The sequence below is a fragment of the Carettochelys insculpta genome, chromosome 21, assembly GCF_033958435.1.
Source record: "Carettochelys insculpta isolate YL-2023 chromosome 21, ASM3395843v1, whole genome shotgun sequence".
In the NCBI taxonomy this organism is placed as follows: domain Eukaryota; kingdom Metazoa; phylum Chordata; order Testudines; family Carettochelyidae; genus Carettochelys; species Carettochelys insculpta.
Genome location: NC_134157.1, coordinates 3,133,919 through 3,148,838, shown reverse-complemented (window position 1 = coordinate 3,148,838; position 14,920 = coordinate 3,133,919). Strand labels below are relative to the sequence as shown.

The following is a 14,920-nucleotide window of genomic DNA, read 5'->3' as shown; positions in this document are numbered from 1 at the left end:
AGGCAAGAACATGGGAGAATGTCAGTCCAAGAAGAGGAGTGAGAGTCAGGAGGAATACGTTGCATGGATTTAGAAATGGGCCAGAGATTAGTGATGGGGAAGCATTTCCCACTATCTGAGGGGACAGAATGGTCTGGCCGTTACATTCTATGGGTGGATGCGATGGCAAGAAGAAAGGTTACCTTCATGGTAAGTAGACTGAGGGGGTAATCACCAAAGGTTCAAATGGCAGTCTCATCAACTCCCATAGAACTAGATCAAGACTCCATGAAGGAGGAGTTGGTCTACATGGGGGGTACATGTTTATGAGTCCCTTAAGGAATCGCTCAGTAATCAGGTGAGCAAACACTGAGAACCCCTCCATGTGACCCTTAAACACTGTAATTGCTGCAAGGTGCACTCTTAAGGAGGTCAGTGCCAACCCTCAGTCTCTTAAGAGAAAAATATAATCCAAGATGGCATTAAGGGAGACAATGCCTGGGTCCACTTGCTGTAGCAAACACCAACTAGCAAACCTGCCCCACTTAGAGAGATAAGTAGTTCTAGTAGTTTGCTTGCGGCTGTGTTCTAAGATGTTCCTGTCTGCTGTGGAACAGGAGGTGCTCGGACTCATTGAACCAACTAGGAACCATGCCGTAAGATGTAATGTGCGTATCTGAGGATGTTGTAGGGGTCCCCATTCCTGTGCCAGCAGGTCTGGTAAGATGGGGAGAGGATACGGAGGGTATGGCAACATCCTCTGTAGTAGCAGGAACCAGTGTTGCTGTGCCCACACTGGGGCCACTACTATCAGGGTAGCCCTGTCCTTTCTGGCTTTCTGAAGTACCCTGGGTATGAGAACCATAGGAGGAAAGGCATACACGAGAGGTCTCTTCCACAACCTCATGAACGCGTCGCCTAACGATCCCTGCCCCACTCCTGCTCTGGAGCAACAAAGGTGACGTTTCTTGTTGCAACAGGTGGCAAAGAGATCGATGAGGGGAGTACCCCAGCATTGGAACTGGGAGCCAACCACCCCACTATGGAGTTCCCACTCATGGTCCAATGCAAAGCATCTGCTCAGAGAGTCTGCAGAGACACTGCTGATTCCAGGTAAGTAAGACGCCACAAGTGCAATCTTGTTGCGAATGCACCAATTCCACATTTGGATTGCCTCCACACAGAGGGAACGTGAGAGGGCCCCTCCCGGGCGATGTAGGTAAGACATTTTCACCACATTATCTGTTAATATTTATACCATTGCACCCCAAACGTATCGTCTGAAGTGCTGACAGGCCTGGAGAACGGCTCTGAGTTCTAGGAGGTTGATGTGCAGTAGGCATTCTTGGGGGGACCATCCCCCTTGAATCGCAGAAGTGTCCATGTGGGCTCCCCAACCTAAAAGGGAAGTGTCTGTGGTGATAAACTGGGATGATTGTGACGGTGAAATGGGACCCCGGAAAGAAGGCTCTACTCGCTCCACCACCAAAGTAGGGATGTGACGACATGATGCAGAGGGACCACCGGGCGGTGAAGGCTGCGGTGGGCACTGTTGAATACTGTAGCCAGCCCGTGTTGTAGTGTATGAAAATGGAATCTGGTGTGCTGTACTACGAACGTTGTTGCCGCCATGTATCCCATGAGTCTGAGGCATACGACCACTTATATAGTGGGGCTGCTTGTGAGTATCTCCACAAGGTCCTGGATGGTCTGGAACCTGTGAAGGGGCAAATATGCTCTCACCATGGTCGCATTGAGTCGAGCCCCTATGAATTCTAGATTCTGAGGAGGTTGGAGTTGACTTTTTCTCCTTGAAAAGAAGGCCTAGAGAGTGAAAGGCCAACTGTGTGGCATGGACCATAAGTGCCATCTCCACAGGAAGGGGCTTTTAATGAGGCAGTCATCAACAGAGAGGAACAGTATAATTCCTTGGCGATGCAAGTAAGTTGCTACTGTCGCCAGGGTTTTGGAGTACACCCTGGGGGATGTGGAAGGTCTGAAGGGGTGGACCCTGTACTGAAAATGCTCTTTCCCCACTGTGAATCATAGGAACTGTTTGTGAGCAGGATAAATAGTCATATGAAAATAGGTATCTTGGAGGTCGAGAGTAGCAAACCAATCGTTGATGTCTAGGATTGGAATGACTGAGGCCAGCGTCACCATCTTGAAATGCTGCTTGTGCACATACTGGTTCATCAGGCATAAGTATAGTATTGGCCTCCAACCACTGCTTCCCTTTTGCATGAGGAAGTAGTGGGAGTAAAGCCCTTTGCCCCTGAAGTCGTGGGGAACTTGTTCCATGGCCTTTTTAGAGAGGAGGTTATCTACTTCCTTGCATAGCATGCTCTCATGAGAGGGGGCCCTGAAGAGGGCCAGGACAGGTAACATAGGAGGTGGGACAGAGACGTGTGGGATGGCATAGCCTGAGCAAACGAACACCAGTACCCATCTGTCAGTGGTGATGGACGCCCATTGGTGTGAAAAGGGTCTGTGATGACATACTTTGGGAGTCTGTGAGGTGACAGTGGCGACTTTGCTGCTTTCGACCCACAAGTCAAACCTGCTGTCTGGCTGACTGGGAGGCTTGGCTATATCCGCCTTGGTTTCTACACCTTTACAGCCTCTGCTGGGAACGAAGCTGACTGTAAGGCCTGGATGATTGAAAGGGCTGAGATTCACAGAAGCTGGATTCATAACACCTCTGGTAGAGGTGATAGCATGGCCTCCGATAAGGAGAGGTACAGATTCCCAGAGTCTGAAGCGTCATATGGGAGTCCTTAACGGAATGATCATTTATTTTTATCAAAGGGCAGGTCTTCAACTTTTCCTGCAGCTCCTTAGGTATTGCTGCAGCTTGTAAGTAAGATGTACGGCACATGACAACTGCCGTGGCTGTGGGTCTCACCACTGTATTGCCTACATCTAGGGTGAGTTGGACCGCTGTTCTAGTGGTGGTATAGCTTTCCTTGACCACAGATTTAAGGATAGCTCTTTTTCTTCCAGCAGATACTCTAATAGAGGCATTAATTTCGAGTAGTTATCGAAATTGTGATTCGAGAGCAGGGCTGTAATTAGCTATGTGAAGTAATAACGTGGCTGAGGAGTATAGTTTCCTGCCCAGGATGTCAAGTCTCTTGGTTTCCTTGTCTGCTGATGGTCCCAGACCTGAGCGGTATGTGACCTATGGAGTGCAGCGTCAACCACCAGAGAGTTTGGTTGTAAGTGCATAAATAAGAACTCAATCCTCTTGGGGGGGACAAAGTATTTCTTGTTCAGTTTCTTATTTGTAGGGTGAATGGAGGCATGAATTTCCCATATTTCATCAGATGCCTCCAAGATGTCCTCTTCCATATGTATGGCTACCTTGGAAGATTGAGCCGGTTGTAAGTTCCTAAGCAGTCTGCACAGCTTTTCTGGAATCTCGGCAAGAGGAACTTCGTGGCCAACAGCCACTCTCTTAAATAGCTCATTAAATTGTGTTATGTCATCCCTGGACATAACATCTTCTGGGATGATAGCTTCATCTGGGGAAGAGTATGACTGAGCCAGGGGGGACGTTACTAGCTCTTGTTCTTCTGCATGCAACGCTAGCATCATCTCTGCCTACAGCCTCTCAGGTGACGAGGACTGTCATGGCGGAGACGGAGCTGAGGCATGTAACAGCCGAGGAGAAACATGGTCTGGTATAGAATGATGTTGGGATCGAGACCCGTCAAAAGATTCCTGGCTGGGGGAATATCAGCTGGGAGAGTAGTATCAGTGATGGTAACAGCTACTGGAGTAATGGGAGCATGGTGACCCATGAAAGCTTCTCTCCCTGTCCCATATGGGATCCCTGCGGTATGAGCAGAATGATTTTCAGGAGATCCTAGAAGATGGAGATGGCAAGGATGATAGATGTCAGTGCCCCCGTCTCAGTGAGCCACCAATAGAAAGGGGTAAGGTGGTCTGCGCAGCTCATAGTAACATGGGCTACATCTCTCCAGGAGTCCTGATCTTATAGGAGACAATCTTGGTGCTGAGCCTCTCGGAGATGGAGAGAAGGTTGGTGAGAAAGTTGACGACAGCGCACAAGGGGAAGGACTGCAGTGCCATGCCTTCGCTGATGCCTTCCTTGGTGCCAAGTCACGAGGAACCTCTGGTGCTGACGTCGATGCCGCAGGTCAGCACAGGGAAGACTGAACCAGCAGTGCTGATGGCAGGGCCAGTGCCATCAGGGCTGGTGGACTGGGAATCAGGTTCAGCTCACGGTTGTGCTGAGCTCTGACAGTTAGTTTAATGCAGTGCTGGCATTTTTGAGGGATGTGACCCTCTTCCAAGCACCTTATGCACATGAAGTGACCGTGTGGGGCAGGCACTGCTTTGTGGCATTGTCCACACTTTCTGAAGCCTGGAGAGCCCAGCATGGTAGAAGGACTTCAGAGAAGCAGTTCATTAACCGGCTTACGCAACCAGTAATAAGGATCAACTGAAACTTAGTTCTAAGTCCAACTGGAACGACGACAACTTTTTTATGTTTTTTCTTGTTTGCTTGTTTTTTAAGGAATGACGAATAAACCAAAAATTAACAAGAGAAAGAACTCTGAATAACTTTGAAGGAGAATAAACAATCTCATGACATCAAGTTGAGGAGAGGCAGTTAGCTCCATCTGCAGCCTGGGACGTTTGAGAGGGACTGGCTCAAGCCAGCCCATGCACGTGACTAAAAGAGCGTGAACAGAGAGACGCAGCAGCACATGTGCAGACCGGCTAGATACAGCTATGAAGAGTCTCCAACCTGCGGCACCGGGACGAGCCCAGCACCTACAGTGGAGTGCCTACGGGGACACCACTCGAAGATCTGTAGAGATACACCCAGGATGCAAAAGTCAGATACAATTTTCAACATTGTGGGAACATTTATAGTTTTGCCCTTTTGGGTGATAAGGGGCTTTTGCAAAATTTGAATATGGGTTTGAATTTTTAACACCTTTCCCTTCAGCCACCTCTGTCCTTCCAACTGGGCTGCTCAGCTTCCAGGCTGTTTACTCCAGATGCTCTCTGTTCATCTGCACACAGCTCAAGAAATGCAGCATGGCAGCACATTTTCAAAGCATTGGATATTGTGACAGAAACTCTCTCTCTTCCATAAGCATTTGACAATACAACTAAATCACATCAGCTGCATCTATGCTAGCACAGTCTTTCAAAATAAGACACATTTTCAAATATCCCATGGCGCCTCTACACCCAAAATGCGTTTTTTCACAAGGAATTTTGAAAGGATGCGGGCCTCCTTTCGAAATCGCCCTTCCATCCCCGTTTCAGGAAAAGCGCCTTCTTTCAAAATTCAGTGTGGAAAGAAAACGTGTGTAGATGCTCCGTGGGCTGCTTTTTCGAAAGAGCAGTCCTCCATGGTGCCAGCCAGCTGGAGCAGAGATGCCCCTGCCAGCACATGCAGGGCTCTATGGTCTCTGAGTATGGCTGCGTTTAAAGAGGCAGGGACCCAAAGCCCTGTGGCAGGAAGCTGAAGGTGTGCTGGCTGCAGGAACCCCACAAGCCTCCAGCAGCACTCTCGCCCGGTGATGCCACAGCTCAGCAAAGCACCCCACCAGCAGCATGGCCAAAGGCCAGGAGTCCCACGTGGGCCAGAGGTCCCCCTCACAGCTGAGTGAAGGCTCCCAGGAGGCCAGCCAGGGGACTAAGAAGAAGCCCCTCCCCCCCTGGAATTAGGCCGAGACTAAAGACCAGACTCTGGAGGTGGGTTGAGGAGCTCCTGCTCCACACCCGTGTCTGGCACCAGAATGCTGCAGCCTTCTCCCAGCTGTCAACTAGCCTGAGCTCCTGGGGCCACCCCCCTCGCACAGCTGACCAAGTGCGGAGCAAAGTTAAAGAACTGTGGCAGGCCTACGGCTGGGCCTGGGATGTGGCCAGCTGCTTGGGGGCTGCGGCCTCCCTCTGTCTGCACTTTGAGGTGCTCAACTGCCTCCTTGGGCCCAAGGAGGCAGCACTACCCACTCATGTGCTGGACACAGGTGGGCTGGACTGAAGCCTGAACCCAAGGAGGTGCTAGGACCCTCGGCCGTCAGCATCCCCCGCCCAATGGGCCCAGAACCCGAACCCCACAGCGATGATGAGGTCTCCAGCGATGGGACCCTTGCCATTGCTCTCTCACTGGAAACATCCAGCCGGGCCCCTCCCAGCTGCCCCCCGACCCTCAAGTTGCAGCTGGACACCCTCACTCAGGCCGTGATATTATATTTTTGTAGGAGTAGCCATGTTAGTCTGTTTCAGTAAAAACAATGAGGCATCCAGTGGCATCTGAAAGCCTAACAAATTGATTTGGGCATACACATTTCTGGGCTGGCACCCACTTCATCAGATGCATCAAGTGGAAACTTCAGTTTGGCAGGGACATCTACACATGCAAATATGGGTGTGTTACGTCATCATGCATAGGCCCAGGGATGAATACCAAAAGTGAGCCATGTTCAATCTCTATTCAAACCCAGTTTGATAGTGGCTAGTTTGCATATGAATTCCAGCTCTGTAGTTTCACGCTGCCATCTATTTTGAGCTCAACTACGGCATCTTTCAAGTCTGTCACTGAGTGGCCAGGAAGATTGAAGGGCTCTCCTACTGGGGTTTGAATGTTACAATTCTTGATGTCTGATTTGTGTCCATGTATTCTTTTGCACAGAGACTGTCCAGTTTTGCCAATGTACATGGCAGAGGGACATTGCTGGCACACAGTGACATCTATCACATTAGTCCATGTGCAGGTGAATGCACCCCTGATAATGTGGCTGATGTGGTTAGATCCTACAATGGTGTTACTTGAGCAGAGAGTAGGGGAGAGTGCTCTACTGGTCTCCAGCCCACAAAACTTATGCCCAAATCAGTGTATTAGTCTTTAAGGTGCCACAGGATCCTTATTGTTACATTTTTTACACAAGCTTTTAACGAAAAACACTCTATCCCAAGAGGCTGTCCTGGAAAAGCCTGTACAACAAAGCAAAGGCCCATAACCAGATGACGACACAGCTCTGCTGGCTACCATGAGATCAGAATGGACTTATTCAGGAAGGTAATCACACAGATACATGACTGTTCAGATGGAGTTTTACCGTTCATCTCGGTGAACTGCAAACAAGTCTCTATGAACATACCTGGGAGATTGTTGATATAACCTCCATCCATCAAGAGATGACCATCCTTTGGATCGCAGAGAGGGGGCATGTACCCAGACAGAGACATGCTGGCACGGACATACCGCCAAAGGGAACCTACAACAACGAGAGAGAAGATGTCCGTACTAACCCAGTCTGGCAGGAAGGGCAGCAGTAGCTTTTGCAGTCACATGTGATTTTGTAACTGACAATATCCTGAGAGTCAGATTACAGAACACTATTAAAGCACCCAACGATTCTCAAATCATAATGCAGCTTAGCAAAGGAGTTACTCAGTCCCCAGTTCAGCAACGCTCTTAAGAAGATGCTTAACTTTAAACATAATCTTAGGCACTTTGGTGTGTTACAGACTCCACCACCAAGCATGAAAGAACAAGGCTTCTTCTGTGGACATATGACAGGGAGGAATCACTAGCCTTAGCTGCTGCTGAAGGACATTAACACTCAGGAGACGCCACATCTGGCAGAATGGTTACCTTTACAAGGAGCTGAACACATGGGAAACGTGTCTGACTTCTCTCTTCCCCCAAGTTTTACCAGAGTTCAGATGCAGCTGGACACAAGACATATCACTGTAAAGATGTGGGATTCCGCCTCTGCACCCTTGTTGCTAAAGTTGCAAGACTCACTCCACACCCCTGCCGCCTCATGTCTGAGAGTCTTTCCGCAGGTTACAGCTGGTCAGGATGCAAACCTGGCCTCTGATAACATAGTGCCATTGAGGATCCATTGACTCTAGAGCCTACAACTCAGCAACTTCAGCGACCTAATCAGAGGAGGAGTTACACCTGCACCACCAATTTCTCACAAAATGGCTAAACGTGGCTCAGTAAGAGCCATGGAAGAGCTTGACAGACTTCATTTAATGCAGATGCTTGAGCTTCATAACCCCATCTCCTGCCCAGATCTGGGTGCTTCACAGCAGATGTAGCCTGCTTTTTCATTTCAGTGCTATTCCGAGAGCATCAGAGATCGGTCAAAACTGAGAAGTCATAGAATCCTAGAATCTTGGTGCTGGGAGGACCTCAGGAGGTCATCTAGTCCAGCCCCCTGCCTAAAGAAGGATCAACCCCAACTAAATTATCCCAGCCAGGACTATGTCCCAAAACTTTGGTGGTCCAAATCAAAGGTAACCCAAAGATTCCTGGGCAGAGGCATTCCAAAACAACACTCAACAAGCAAGGATTAACGAAGCCCGAAATGAAGTCATTTGGTCTATTCCATCAGAGCACAAGACCAACATTGGAGCAGCCTGTGAGGCTGTGGTCATACCAGAAATGCACAAGGGAAATGTGCTGTAGGTTGTGATGACTGCTTTAAATTTTCATGGAGAGGTGGCACTCAGGGAGCTGTAATGTGATAGAGAAGGAGGCACTAAAATAATCTCTGAACCTTTGTTTGAATTCATTAATTAGGTGACTGAACAGATTTATTGTGAATACAAGAGACCTTATCGCACCATTGAAAGAAGAATATCCAGTAGATGACAGAGCTTGCAGAGGCCCAGTTGGCCATGGATTCCTGTGGTACAGTCCCCTATATGGTTCTCATCCGCAGATGCCAATATTTGGCTCTAAAGAGTAATAGCTATTGTCTATTGCATCCTGCTAGTGCGTGGGGACAACTGAAAATGGGGCCCTGTTGTGCTAGGCATTTCATTCACTGAGTCATAGGTGCTGTGGTGAAGTACGGGAATGCGCTACCTAGCAAGGTGATGGAAACTCCATCCCTGGAGGTTTTTAAGTCCCAGCTTGACAAACTCCTGGCTGGGATGATTTAGTTGGGGTTGAGCCTGCTTTGGGCAGGGGGCTCGACTCAATGACCTCCTGAGGTCCCTTCCAGTCCTGGGATTCACTGATTCTATGATTCCTTGCCTCAAAGAGAATAGCAAGGAAACAGGATAGGCAAAGGGCATGCGAGAAGACTTTTAATCTGTGTTTGTTTGGGATGGGTTTTGCTGAGAGGGACCTGATTTGGGAGATGAACAAAGAGAGAGGGCACGCTGAAGGGAGGGGAGATAAGGGGGTCAGGGCACAAGAGAGGGTTTCATGGAGAGCTCATGAAGAGAGGCTGAGGTGAACAGACATGGAGGGTGGGAGCAAGCAATCAATCAGCATGAGCAGAACTTCTCTGACCCTTCCCTGGGATTTCTTTCTCTGCAAATCCAAAGCTTCCCTGCTTGCTTGTTACAATGACAGGTTCTGTACCTGTCTCCCTAAGACCACAAAGCTTTGACAAATGCTATTTCAGCTGTACAACCTGCCTAACGGTGCCCAGGCAGATGCCGGAGCATTTAGCAGTGAGGGAAATTGGGATCCAAAATTGTTAAAGTGACTTGATCAAGGTTCTAATGTGAGACACTGACAGAGCCATGATTAAATCCCAAGATTCTTGACTTCCTACTCCTTATTACAAGCACTAAACGCCCACTTGTGAACAATATAATGAGTAGCCTGGGGTCATTGGAGTATATCTGTACTGCTAGTTTCACACACATTACACTCTATCACACAGGCTCCAAGTCCTTTGCGGCTCATAGACCGCAAGCAAGGTGAGCATGTGTATTGAACTGTGACTTGCCCCCTCCCCTCGCATTTTGCATTATGGAAGTAGCAAAGGTGCAGGTATCTGGGCTAGTGTCTAGATAGCTCTCTGCTATTCCCACAATTCCTTGTGCCCCTAGCTTCTAACTCACTTGCCACTCATTCCCTATACACCAACGTTAACTGTCAATTCATGCACCCCTGACTGGTGCTTAACCCTTCACTTTCTATGCAGCCTGCTCCAATCTCTGAACACCTCAGTCCAGCTCTTCCAAACAGCATCAAGGTGGTCCACCACTCAGCATACTGCTCGCTGGCTGGAGGAGCGCACCAGGGTCCTAGTTAACCTCTGGTACAGACACACCAGGGACCATTGTTCTAGTGGGAGCTCCAGACAAAGCCCTCTGTATTAGACCATTTTGAAGAGGCTGGTGGAGGTGGGCACCCAGCAGGTAGGTGAGCCGCACTGGAAGTGCATCAAGCACCAGAAGCAGCTGTACTACAAGGCCCCGGGTGCACATGGCAGGTTTGGTAAGAAATGCCCTGTTACGAGCTGCTAGGCCTTCTGCTTGCCATCCTGAGCACAGAGCCCACCCTCTTCCATGACACAATATAGACTAGAGGCAATCATACGTGTGATCCAGCCTGAATGCAACGCAGGGAAAATTTAATTTAAACATACAAGTAGTGACTCTTTCAAACCACCTTTCCACTATGCCTCACAAAACAAAAGTGCACAGGTCTTGCAAATAAGAGTGCAAATCTTTGTAAATGCCGCTCGTTTATCACTGTCACTTCACTTCACTGTAACGATCTAGATTTACACCTTGACTAGCAAAGCACTTTCCCAAACCGCACGGATTATAAATCCTTTGGATTCTACCAAGTGGCAAAGTCCCTTTTGGACCTCAGCGCTTGTATTTTTCTGGCTGTTCACAGGAAGCTGCCTGGGATGGGATGGGATGGGACAGGACTGGGGAAAGTAGAAGATTCCACTCTGCTGCTAGCACCCCTCAGCTTCCCACATTTAGCATCCTGTTGTTGTTCGCTTCAATTTTCCTTCACTCCCTGCAGCTGATGCTGGGAAATGTTTTGGGCAGCAGGAACTCTCGTCTGTCAGACACGCGGCCAGGGCAAACTCACTCCGACTGTCCAGAATTTACTGATCCTCTCAACTTGCTGCTCTGCTGGTCAGTCAGCAGATACCCAAGTCTCTCCTTCGGTGGGATTCCATCCAACAGGGACAGGTCTGGGCAACAGCTTCCCTTTTCCATTCTGGAACCACCACAAGATTTGTATCTTCTGGCCTGAAACAACGTTACACTGAAAACCGGAAACACTGCCCTGGCTAGAATTTCACCTCAGCCTCTCTCAGCCGAGCCCAAATTCTGAAAACCTGACTAATAAAATGCACATTTAATTCGTACCACAGCATGCCTGTGAGCTGCCAAAATTAGCTGTTATAAAAGATTCCAAAGGAATCAAACTGTAGCCTAGTGTTAAGGCAGAACATAAAGCCTGGGGACTCACTCCTGTTTAGCCATAACCAAACAATGCTCTTTCACTGCCTTGACAGGAACTTCCACCTCAGATAGACCCAGCCTCCCAGCCAGCCTTCAGAAGGCAACTGCAACCCACTTCTGAGCTCATATGGTTGAACTCAAACAAGAGGTCTGACACAGGAAGAACAAAGCAAGTTTCTTGCACAGCTCTGTGAAAGTTTGTCTTGTCATTTAAAACTTGAATCCTCATAATTGCAGCATTTATCAGGTGTGCATCTGCCCAGTCTACTGTGAATGACCCTCTAAATCCAGCCACCTTCTGCATTTCAGAAAAGGCTTCCCAAATGCCATAGAGCGCTGCTGAACGGCTGGTTCCTCTATCAGGTGGAGCAGCTCATCCAGTGAATCTACGCCTCACTTCAGATGGAACAGACAGGTGTGTGAGTAACGTGCAGAGATGGAAGTGCCTCAGGCAGGCTAAAACCATCTCTTCAGGAGGAGCCAGGAAGAGCAGACAAGTTCTGCCACAATACATCACAAACCAATTCCTAGAGCAGCTCCTGCTGGTCAGATGCTAAGGATGCTGAGATACACCCCCAGAATCCTAGTACCATCGCACCGTAGGGCTGGAATGGACCTCAAGACGTCAGCGAGTCCAACCCCCTGCTTTAAGCAGGATCAATCCCAACTAAGTCCTTCCAGCCAGGACTTTGTCAAGCTGGGACTTAAAAACCTCTAGGGATGGAGATTCCACCACCTCTCTAGGCAGTGCATTCCAGTGCTTCACTGTCCTCATGGTGAAGTAGTTTTTGTTAATATCCAACCTACTCCTCTCCTCTTACTAAACATGCATGGCTGCAATGCCACCATGGACATGGGGCATGTGACACTTGTGTGGAAGCCTAGCTGACATGTGCCTGCTTGTGGGTGAGCCAGGATGTGGGCACACTCTACTGTAGACACACCTTGAATGCTCTCAATTATTTTTGTTATTAATGTACTGCAATGAAGGCAATTATGACTGATTAGAAGTAGAGAGATTTAATCAGCCAGGAGTTGACTGGATCTGCTTCCTACAAAATGTACTGCTTTAAAGCTTCTGTTTAGTTATATTCTCACCCTTTCCGTTTCTTCCTTCCTCAGGTTTGCTGCAAAGGCATCTTCAAATAAGTCAAGTACAAATGTCACTCTCACACCAAGGGGTAAAGTTTCATTATATTAATCTGGAGTTGCAATGTTCCCTTCACAAGCTCAGCAATCAATAGTTAGCCCTTGGCATTTCAGATTTCAAGTCTTGCTAGCCAAAGTGTGCATAGTGAATTACGCATCTAGAATTTTTTCATTTGGATTTGGAACAGTGTCACTTTTGTTAATCAAAAGTGAACTGCAAACATCCTACCAGCATTGATCTTTGGTTATAGGTTTGTATAGTAACGGAGAGATAGCTATGCTAGGACTGCGTTTTTGTTTTGGTTATAGGTTTATTTGGGATCCCTAGACGGGAAAATATTCAGCGCTTGGGATCTCATCAATAAAATACAGAAGACTGAATAATGATAAAGATGATTGTGTTTGGTGTTGGGAGGCTCCCTATTTTTTGACACAGGCACTGAATTCCAAAGACTAGTCCAACCAGTTCTTCAGGTTTCCTCTATGCTTTACTAGTCTGTTATTATTTTAAGACACTTTCCTGGAAAAAGAAATCTATGTTCTCAAATGTCATGCAGGATGCAGATGAATTAACAAAACACCACCCTGCTGGGGGAGGAGGAAAGCAGAAAGACATGCCAGCAGGAGCCATCCCTAACGATATCGATTGTACAATGAGTTTGCATAACTGGTATTTCTGAAATAGGCTTCTTTGTTGCATGAAAGGTCCCTCGATAAACCATTCCACCAGGATAAAGCTGCTGGTGCTGAACAAAATTTAACGATAAGATCAGTTACCATGAACATGAAGAGGTAACATTACTACTTAGTGAACAGGAAACACATCCTTAGCGATTTCTGGCACTCAGTTAGCATGCCCTAGAAGAGGAGACTGCAAGGGAATGTTGATGGAGAGAACTAAAATGGAAAGCTTCTGGCTTCCTGTTACCTTTATCCTTGTGTTAAGGAGGCAAGCATGGGAAGCAGATGGGTATGTTTTATTGAGAGAAAAAAACAAACAACAACAACAAAAAAAAAACCAAAGTGATCAAAGCCACCTGATGCAATGGCCAGGCAAGCGCAAGGCTTGTCACTATTTTCTCTAAAAGAGAAAATCACGTGGCCATTACAGAAAATGAACACTGTGTTGTGAGCAGAGGCTAAATTCTAATCTATTGTCTTAGAACACACTGGCTTGGTTTAGCTGTCTTGCAAGGTTGTCACTTCCCTGTTAAGGGGAAAGTTCTCCAACCACCCTGTTTCAAAGAAGCGGGGAACCAAATTTTTATTTGGTTCTGAGAAAACTACAGAACAGGACTATAATCTGGAGTCTCAGATACTTAAGCAAAAAGAGTCAAACCACCAATGGGCCTGGTTTCTCATTTACGCAAAGATTTGTTTTTTTACACTACTCTGGCAATGTTACACTTAAAGATATCTATGTAGTGCAAAAGCAATACAGGGGCTTATTGTAAATAAACCCTGACCCCATGGAATCAGTGGAGTGGTTTATGGAGAGGCTTATAATGCTATAAAGGACACTTACATCATGCTGGATGGAACAGCTAGATTCATGAGGACTTTTATTTTAATGCATGATTTTTCCAATTAATTCTGATTTATGGGAGAGCTCTTGTATCCCATGAATGTTTCTGTGAACTCACTGGTGTTCTTGAACTAATTTACACTCCAGGCTGTGAAGCATCACACCAATTTTAATTCCCCCTGGTATTACAGCTCCTTGTTATCTGTGTCCAACTGCGGATCCTGGTGTTCAGCAGCTAACACAGCGGAGGAAGGAAAAGTAAAGGATGGAAAGAATGAAACTATGCCAAAAGGCTGGTGTTCAGACATCACGACAAGCTCAGAGATCACCCTCCTACAGAGGATTCTCTGGACACAGAGAACAACAAGAAGTCTTGTGGTACCTTATAGACTAACAGATATTTTGGAGCTTATGCATAAGCTCCAAAATATCTGTTAGTCTATAAGGTGCCACAAGACTTCTTGTTGTTCCTGAAACTAAAGACTAACACGGTTACCTCTCTGATATATCTCTGGACATACTTACCATCTGTGTGGACCCTCATAGCTGACGCAGTAATGTCAGTGGTGATGGTGAAGTAAGGAATCCACAGATCCTGCAATACAGGAAGTGTCAGTTTTACAGTTGATGGTTATATTGGACATAAACCGACAAGCAATTCTGATGGAGAAACCAAAGACACACACTTTCTTGACAGACGCAACCAGAAATGAAAATGCCAGCCCTGCGTGGGTAGCTAAAAATTTGTCTCTGAAGCAAATACAGTGAGTAACCAACTGGACGCAAAGCCATGTTCTCTTTTCCTAACAGTCATCACATATTTCCTGGAAAAGCAGCACATAAGGGGGTGTTTGAGATTTTCGGTGTACAATATAGGGTACAGCAAATCAACAACGCGTGCTTTTAAAGCCCTTATTTGCTACTCTCGAGCCACAGTGTCCAATACTCTTCCCATTTGGGAAATTGTATTGTGGCAAATGCAGTTCTGCGGGCCAGTGCGGCGGCTTGGGCGGTGGGTGGCACAGCGACAAG

General features: G+C 47.4%; 1 protein-coding gene across 3 annotated transcripts in view; it reads right to left on the bottom strand.

The window, feature by feature from the left end:
• The window catches only part of PNPLA7 (patatin like domain 7, lysophospholipase), a 255,620-nt gene that overhangs the window by 21,546 nt on the left and 219,154 nt on the right, over nt 1–14,920 (bottom strand). For all 3 annotated transcript variants that reach the window (XM_075015265.1, XM_075015266.1, XM_075015267.1), the window contains 2 exons: nt 14,414–14,483; nt 7,128–7,244 (listed from right to left, as the gene is read on the bottom strand). In XM_075015265.1, coding sequence (XP_074871366.1) covers nt 7,128–7,244; nt 14,414–14,483 — 187 coding nt within the window. The remainder of the gene's footprint in view (nt 1–7,127; nt 7,245–14,413; nt 14,484–14,920) is intronic.